The sequence below is a fragment of the Orbicella faveolata genome, unplaced genomic scaffold (genome assembly GCF_042242905.1).
Source record: "Orbicella faveolata isolate gen_17 unplaced genomic scaffold, um_ofav_v1 contig_4, whole genome shotgun sequence".
Classification (NCBI taxonomy): Eukaryota; Metazoa; Cnidaria; class Anthozoa; order Scleractinia; family Merulinidae; genus Orbicella; species Orbicella faveolata.
Genome location: NW_028301569.1, coordinates 11,314,760 through 11,323,949, shown reverse-complemented (window position 1 = coordinate 11,323,949; position 9,190 = coordinate 11,314,760). Strand labels below are relative to the sequence as shown.

General features: G+C 40.2%; 1 protein-coding gene across 1 annotated transcript; it reads left to right on the top strand.

The window, feature by feature from the left end:
• The first annotated feature begins 377 nt into the window (after nucleotides 1–377).
• Nucleotides 378–8,396, top strand: LOC110059537 (uncharacterized). Its single transcript, XM_020766246.2, has 6 exons — nucleotides 378–801; nucleotides 2,670–2,923; nucleotides 3,678–3,831; nucleotides 5,076–5,418; nucleotides 6,184–6,221; nucleotides 6,904–8,396. The coding sequence occupies exons 1-6, from the start codon at nucleotides 459–461 to the stop codon at nucleotides 7,818–7,820; spliced, it is 2,049 nt and encodes a 682-aa protein (XP_020621905.2). The 5' UTR covers nucleotides 378–458; the 3' UTR covers nucleotides 7,821–8,396.
• The last annotated feature ends 794 nt before the right edge of the window (nucleotides 8,397–9,190 follow it).

Here is a 9,190-nt window from a genome sequence, read left to right as displayed (position 1 = left end):
GTGCGGCCTTCTCTCCCCTTTCTCGCTCATCCCCTCCACACTTCTCCCCAATTTTTTGCTCACACCAGGCGCGCTCCTTTGCTCGTCCGCTTGGTCGATTTCTTGTTCGATCTCTCCGTCTGGAAAAGGAAAATAAACGTCTGCTACGCAGGCTATTGTTGTTGTAGTTTTGCTTTTTTCCCCGCGAACGCAAAAGGCCTGCGTTAGTTTGCGATTCGTTTTGCGTAAATCATCTGGAATTTTCTCCAGTTTTCTCCATGGTCTTCAGATGTCTAGGATTAGGGTATGGGCGTCTGTGGTTTATGAGCACACCCCCTCCCCTATGACAACCAATACTTGCCCACATAACCCAGCGTGTAGCCATTTCCGGTATGGTACAACAGATTCCATGTGTGGTTTTCTCGGCCAGGGATCATAAGCTATCATAGGATTCACCTTCTTTCTCGTTGCTATCAGTCATGATTTTTGATCATCTCTTACTAGTTTTTATTTACGCCTTTGTGGTGCCCAGTGGAGCTGTGACAAGGAGACTTAAGGTACATCGTCTACCAAGTGGAATAGATGAATTTGAAGTTCTAGATGACAACATGGATAGTATATGTACCGAGACAGAAAGAGCGATGGAATTTTGTGCAAAGCATGGAGCAATTAACGTTAAGAATACAGGACCCTGTTCTAATCATGATGAAGAAACACTACAATGTCGTTGTAACTCTACTAAATCAACGTTTCTTCTGCATGAAGGAAGCTGTGTGAATAACCGCAATATCACTCGGCTTCTTCACGGAGAGGTATCGCCAGGTAGGCGTTTTACAGAATTTTTATATCACACATATATACCCTACTGTTTTATGAAGGTAATTATTTATTTTATCATTTTTATTATCATATTTGTAGGATCGATCATAATTTGAATGCGAAAACGTCCTAACGAAAAGAAAACGTGAGTCAAGCGACATATTTAGCAAACTGCACGGGTCACTTCCGGACTTTGTGTTTATTCTCAGTGAGTTTATTGACTGACTGAAAACTGATGTGGATCCGTTTTATTTCGTTGTACGTCTGAAAGCCGAAATTAGCGGTCAATACTATTTAAGCTTATCGCAAATACAGATTTATTTTCTACCCTAGTCCTAGTGATTTTCTTTCTTTTCATTGAATAACTTGAGCCCCAATACGTTGAAGTTGATGAAAGCCCGATGATAGGCAGGTCGATATGTTACAGCCATTTCGTTTGCGTTCACATGATGATGATAATCTTTGGAAGAAAGAAGGAGAAAACTTGCCCACTAGGATACTTATTTTCCAACATTTTAGAAAATACAACCCTTATCTTCTGACTCATAACCCGCCAATGAATACAGCCGCTTCTCGTCAACATCGTCTAAGCGACTGGAAGCGATGACAGACAACCACTGTAATGAAGGCGACAGTATCAAACTTTCCCGGGAATTTTCATATTGCTGACCTGTGATCTTGCGTTCTTTTTACGGCGAACTGCAAGAAGCAAGGAAAAAAAGAAGAAAATCTGACAGTGGGTTAAAGCTTTTCAAACGACTTAATTTTGATTCCATTACATCCTCATTGTGTAGTAATAACTAACAGAACAAAGCAATCAAGACTGTAAAATTTTATAACACATCATTTTTGTTCCGATAGCGACAATGTTTTGGCCAGTTTCGAGTTTTGTAGACGATGCTTTTACGAAAATTCCTCCCGTCTTTTCCATTGTTGCATTTTTGAGAAGTAATAAATTTTCGGTTTTTACCGGAAATCTTCCACGCCTCGAGGCGTGTTATAATCATGACACGTTTAACCTCAGCGCAGCCTCGCTCTCGTGCGGGACAGAAGAAAGAAAGATCCTAGGAACGAATTGAAGGCCTTCCCTGCTGGCGGTTGAGCGTGACTTTAGCGGGGCAACCACAATATTAATACTTGAACGCAGAGCACGAAACAAAAAATAAGAATGTTTGGTTGTTTTTTACAGCCACTTGCAATCCGTGCTGTTGGATCGCGATCCGTGCACTCCCGCTCGCTACACCGACGTTGTACCCGTGTCCAGATATAAATTAGTATCATTGAAGGAACAAATATTGGTTGATAGGACCTCCACCTCCAAACTCTGCAAATGCTAAAACAGATGGAATCATTACATGGGGACTAAAAAGAGTACAATAAAATACCTTATTACATGAATTAAATTTTCGCGACACGTTTATTTCGCGATTTTGAGGTGCGCATATTTCGCGACACTTAATTTCCGCGGTTTTGCGAAAATTTTGTATTTTGAGTCACTTTGAACTTCGCGTTTTTAATAACACACAGCTTATCTCCTTGGTAATGTTGCTTTAACATGTCCTTGACGATAACGTTAAAATTAACAAAAACGCAACGGCGGGACTATATGTCATCCGTAACATAAAGTGAGTCCCGTAATTTTCGCGTCATGTTATGTTCGCGACACTTATTGTTCGCGTCACTTTCATTCCGCGATTGATTTAAATTGCGAAATTCGCGAAATTAACGTCTCGCAAAAATTTTATGTAATAAGGTAGCAAGAAGAACATGTTGTCTAGACAGAGTTGTCTTCATGGAATAGGCTAAACGAGGGAACGAGGGAACGTGTACACCGCCCGTCTGCTTCAAGCGTTTTCTCTTTTGCTCTTCAGTTTGCAAGTTTCGCCTTGTTGTTCAAAATGGCCGTAATCCTCTTCGTTGTGAGAGGTCCCCAGTCTCCACGCTGCCAACAAACATCACTGAAACAAGACGTTACTCGCTGTGCACTGCGCAAGCTTCGGAAGAGGTCTTCAACTGCAAGATTGACATCAACAAGACGATGTACAATAATGCCGGGCGATGGAAACGGCTGTGGAGACTGGATCCAAGAGAACAGTCAGTGGGTGCTAAGGAAATAATGCTGAGGGTTAGCAATTACCGCATTTAATAGGACTCTTACCTTGTCTATTGTAGTTGGCGTGAAATTGATTGTTTTGTTTTAAATTCTAGTTAGAAAATTGAACGCAAAAATGAATAACAGCATGATTCAGTCGGCAAGTGATTGTCAGCGAACGTATTCCAAACCGTTGCGGATGATTAACAGAAGAATTCCGAATATCACCGAGCTTGGTCGAAGATCGACCACAGCTATCAGAACTCTACCATTTTCCCCTCAAACCTTTTGTGCTCAGTTTTGGAAGGAAAGCAAGGCTTGATCACAAACTAAGAAACTGATGTGATTTACTTCAAATATCCAAAAAAAACATTGCAAGTACAAGTTCACCTCAGAAATATTTTACGCGGTAAAAACACTTTCTTTCTTTGTAACATTGCAAGCAATGCCGTGGTACAACTTCCAGCCATTTCTTGCTCTCTGTATTTAATTTTTAAATTAAACTTGATAATCTGTTCTGCGTTGAGAGTACAAGAGCTAAACATCGTCAGTTTATTTTTCTTCTCTGCTGATCTGGCTCGCTCAATCTCGTCCCGATGTTGATTACCTTAAGTGTAATTGTAGAAAAAAAAATCGTTTGCTGCCAGCCAATGCTGCACACTTTGTTTCAGCAAGTGAACAAGTTGATTGACACTGTTGCTGCACTGTTGGTTCACGTGCGTGCGATGTTGCACAGTGTGTCTCCGAGTCTTCATACATTTTGATTGTTCTTGATTTTGTTTTATAGTTGGCCTCAAACGCCTCAAGATACAGCGGCCTCATCGTGTCTCTAGAAGCAACTTGCCAGGTGAAGTCAGAGCTCAGTTTACGACTGCGAGGCCAACCTCCATATGACGAGCTTCAATCTTGTCTACTTCTCAAAGTTAGCGGTACCCGTTCATGTAAGTGCAGTCGAACTTAGATAAAAGTAAGAGACGATGATAATTACCGTCTCTTGGTAAAGGCAAAAGCGAAGTCAGCCTTGGTTTAAGCGGTCCATACTGCCGGAGGCGGCTTATCCCGGTTTTTATAGCATTAGGCATCTAAGACGTTTTCTACCCCTCCCCCCTGGAATGGAGAGAGGCACTAGTGTCTTGCTTAAAAACACAATCCAACTTGACTTGATCTTTTTTTACAAGTGTTTAAATGGTCTTTTAAATATTAACCTATCCAAGTTTATTATTTCCAGAGACACTGATGCATGCAATCTGAGAAATGCTGACCTGTCTTTCAAAATTCAATATTCAAGAACAAATATTCTGAAGTACTCTTATTTCCATAGAACAGTCAAAGCCTGGAACTTTTTACCTTTGCATGTCAGAAAGTCTGAGTCTCTTTCTGAATTCAAACGACTTTGCAAGACGTATTTTTATCAGTTAGATGCTAAATTAACTTAATCTTTCTTCTATTATTATTATTATTATTACCGGTTTTATTGTTATTACTATTATATTTATATTTAATTTTTTTTTCTTTTTCTGTGGTTTGGGTGGCCATTTGTAAGGGAACTTGTTCCTGTTTTTGGCTTTCCCCCTCAGCTTTATATATATGAATATGTATTTCTGTTGAGAAAATAATTAAAGTTTAAGTAATGTAACCCAATAATCCCAGGGGAAAGAGGTATAACGAAACTTCTTCCCTCTGCCCTCAGATTTTTTCCCTCCGCCTTCAGATTTTTTTCCCTCACGCTCGTGTTTTTAAATTTATCTCTCGCCTCCCAAGCTTCCGAGCTCCTTTTGCTCCCTCTTAAACAGGGAACAACTGTAATATAGGCTATACCTAGCTTTCGCACTCTACCTACCATAAGAGGGTACTTGTAGGTTGTCCGCGCAGTAGGACTATAGCTTAGTGCATTCTTGCGTCATATAGACGTAGCATAGACATAGAAGTTCTTCTTGGACAATTCTCTCCAAGAGGGAAAGACGCAGTGAGGTTAAGTTAACACTGTGTGAAGCACCAACCCGTTAGACAAGGCCAGACCACAACAGCGGGAACTCCGTGCCTACTCTTTGCGACAAGTGTGTGGGTTCTTTAACGTCCCCTGCTAACCATATAACACTGACGATGCAGAGGATGGGGCCTACGGTTTATAGCCTCTATTTGAGAAGACTTATATAGTGTACTGATATGGGTATTTTGTCCACAGGGTCATTAAAACCACATCAGATGAGCTTCACTAAGTCAAACCAGATGAACTTCCAGCTTGCAGTGAATCAGAGCAGACATCATAATGAACGCCAAAACAAGACAGACTCAGCGGGGAATACGACAGTTATTGCACGGCCTACCATACAACAAAGTCCTACAACTTTATCAACCGTTGAACTTGTCACAGACAAAGTTGAAATTCACAAAGCTGACAGCGCCTCGTTATACAAGCAATTGATATATTTTATGATTGGGGCGTTCCTTGGTATCTTGTGGACTCCAATAACTATTTATTTTGTGTTTCAATGTGCGTCTCGTCACACCCGACTCCGTACGCGCCGGTAAGTTGTTTTGCATTCAGGGCAGGGCTAAATCAATCCTCGTCCCCAGAGCCTCCGTTTCTGTATGTAACGGAACGACATCTCAAAACGAGTGAAACTGAGGACGAGAATGAGCTGTATCACGATCAGATTTCAAGTCATAAGTTTTGTGATGTGAATAATCTGGCACCTTGGAATCGGGAGAAATTTTGAAACATAAGTTTTGTTAGTAATAGGACACTACAAAGATAATAACAAACGAGGGTAGAGGGGAAGAGGTTTGGTGAAACTTATGAAAAAATAATAGAAAATAAAAATACTATTACGTTTGGCCATCTTAATGCAGTTTTTTTAATCAATAAAGTCTACTCAGTGAATGATTTTAATCTGCAAATTCGCGATTTAACCACCATCTCTGACTATGGTTGGTTTCTGTTGGAGAAAGGAAAGGCAGGGAGGGAAATACGCTCGTCCAGCGGCATCAAAAACACGTTATATGTTGTTCTGTGGATGATTGTACATTGTTTGCCTTAGAAAGGGGTTCGTATATGACATAGCTAGTCATTATTTATTGTATCTCTTTTATACATTCAAATTACATGTAACCATGTTGTTTTAGAAATAAATTAGTTATATTTCCGTTGAAGTTCCCATTGTCATATTTACATACAAACACGCTACTAACGGCAGCACTCACTTCGCAATGAGAACCCCTAGTATTATCATTAGGAGTCAAAATACTTCGGTTTCTCCTCTCTGATTTATTTCATGTCTTTCCTTTTCCAGGAAGATGAAGAAAGCGCAAAGACGAAGAAGAAGCACAGGTTTGTGTGATTTTCTTTCTTGTTCTGTCTTTTTCAGTTCTTCAACATCAACACTACCACCATCAGTCATCATCATTATCACACTACTATCACTAACGTACAATCTTGATAAGCGTGGCTTTGAGCCAATCAGCGTGTCCGCACGGTCTGACGGAAGAATATTGAAGATGTTGTGTCGTTACTGCTTGTAAAAACTTCAAATCGGATTTCCTCGTAGCAGGAGCCCATATATACTCTGTTTATAATAACTGTAACTTTCATTGCAGATGAAACCAATAGTGACAGTAATAAATCTAGTCCCAAAACGGGCGAAACAAAGTCCATTAAACAGAGTCCTTCTCTCCCTTCTTCGCTTTCTTCCTCTCTTGTATTCATCAATTTCGTATTTAATAAAACCATTGCATATGCTATACACAAGTTTTCTCCATTTAGGCTGGTTGTCTACAGCTTTTCTTCAGTGACCAAGACAGACATAACAGTCTCAAAAAAGGACTGAAAATTAGTTTACCTTGCGTTACAAGAGCATAACAAGAACATAGATAACTTAGGAATAACAGTTACTTACCATTACCAAGTTTAATATTTGAACATTATCTCCGAGCATTTTTTCATTTAAAATCCAGGTATTATTTCCAAGGCCCCTTTCAAATTAAGACATTAATTTACCAAAATGTTCTTACAGGAAATCCAACATACGAACGAGGTCCGGACACTAGCCTCGTTCTGATGCCAATGGCAGCTGTCAATCTCTCAGGATCCCCCGTTTCCGCTGTGTCTCCATATGCTGACGTCTACCAGCCACTAGTTGAGAACACCAGGCCTCACAGCATCAATATCTACAATAACTTGTACGAGAGCTTGGGCAGGCTGCGAGATAATCCAGAACTACGTCGGTTTTCTCATTCCTTGTATCAGGATTTGACGAGAGCTAACGCTACAACCTCAGGTTTAAATTCTACGTATCAAAAAGTGTTTACCCCTGGTGTAACAACAGCGACCGTTTCTTTAAATTCTTCGCCTGGGCCCGTTTACGTTAACATTTCTGTAGGAGCTTCACACGAGCAGGGCGACTCAGGAACAACGAGGAAAAATCAAGGGCTGCAATGTTCACCTGAACTGTTACATAATGAAGAATGCACTGTAGTTGGCACAACATCGAGTGTTTTGACCGTAAGGTGTCAATCAACTGCAACGTCATCGCAAGAAGATGAAGGAAGGGCTGTAGAGGCAGTTGCGCACTCTTCGTCATTGTTATCATTATCTTCGCTAACATTTTATGAAGAGGACGATACGTCAGTGGTAAATGACCAAATAGGGCTGGAATCTGATTTTGTGGTCGAGGATGATTCGTGTGAGGGAGATAAACAACATAAGAAAGTTGATACTATTGATAACATGTCTTCAGAATCTGATACAGCTCGTGATAGCTTACATGACAGTACATCAGAGTGCCGGCTGAGCGGGTTGGAGATTATTATAGACTCTGACTGTAGTGAGTGCGGCAGTGAACTCGAAGACGCTATTGATGAAACACAAACCCAGTCACAACCGTTTTACTATGTACTCGAAGGCCCTAATCCAACAGAATGTTATACGTGAGCGCCATGTTTTCGCTGCGTACAATGATCAAAAGAAACAATCTCGTCTCAAGGGGCCACCATTTTGAAAATGCTTGTTTTGTTTAAAAATGATGTTGCCTGTAAATGCCTGATAATGTTAATGGTTTGCATTGCATGAAAATTCGTTGGTTTCTATTTCGTGACATTGTGTTACCGAACATTGCGTGACAAGAGGAAGATATGGCCAGATCGAATTTGTTACATTAGTTATCTTCTGATTTTCAATCATGAATTCCTTTTTTTCTTTAAAAAACATACACTGCAGTTCTTCACTGCAGACCGCGGCAGCCTTAAAGACAGTTGATCACGTGTTGCAGACAAACGCACCGCATGATATTTTTATTAAACCACCGCGAATGGGTTTGAAAATAGGCTTTGGGTTATTCTCGCAATAGCTTCAAGTTCTACTCGTGAAAGACTGGAAAGAGTAGTAAGCTATTACCGCAACTTAAAATTGTAAAAGGAGTCAAGTATTTTCTACGTTGCAGTTAAGAGTATTTTCTAGAATGTAGTTTTCTAGCAAAGTTTATATTGAATTATAATGAAGGATACTCTAGCTTCTAGTATCACAGTCCTTTATCACAAAATTCTAGCCTCAGTTTTGAACCTCCATATGATAGTTACAGCGAATCTCTTCCCTTTCCTAAAGATCCTGGAGACCAGGTTACCAATCCTCCTTCCTCTTGCTGACGAAGTTCGCGGCCCGTACTTTATTTTCTTCCCTCTGTTAAATAACTGACCGACGTCATTCAAAATTTTGAGCCAAAGAAACATTTTACAAGTTCATTTTATGGAAGGACAAAACTCAGACCGGATCAACACAGATCTAGAGAGCTGCCTCTTCCATTCAAGGACGAGGCAAAAACAACAGTTGCCATTCTTATTTAGGGTCCAGTCCACACAAGTCTGAAGAAATTTGAAAACTGCATTTTCACTCTGAAAACGTATCGTAATAATAATAATAATAATAATAATAATAATAATAATTATTATTATTATTGAATAATTTCAGGGTTTATTGAACCTCTCGGTGCATTTTTAAAGTCAGCTCTTACAATAGCAATTGAATAATCATCTTGTGTCGATCGTACGGCGTATGTTTTCCGTCCACACTACGCCGGAGAAATTTGAATACCGCATGAAGCTTTTCCCCTTCATAGGTTATGAGGCAGAATGGTTGTGAGGGAAGTTTGTTGACTGCGATGGTGGCGGTTGCTTTGACGAGGATCGCTTGTGGTTGTGGTGAAATGCTACTCCTTGCCTTTGTTTAAGCACTGCTGGTAAAAGCGAAAGACTACAACTGGAAATCCTTTGGACTGAAAAAATGCTTCCATTTAATAATGATAATGA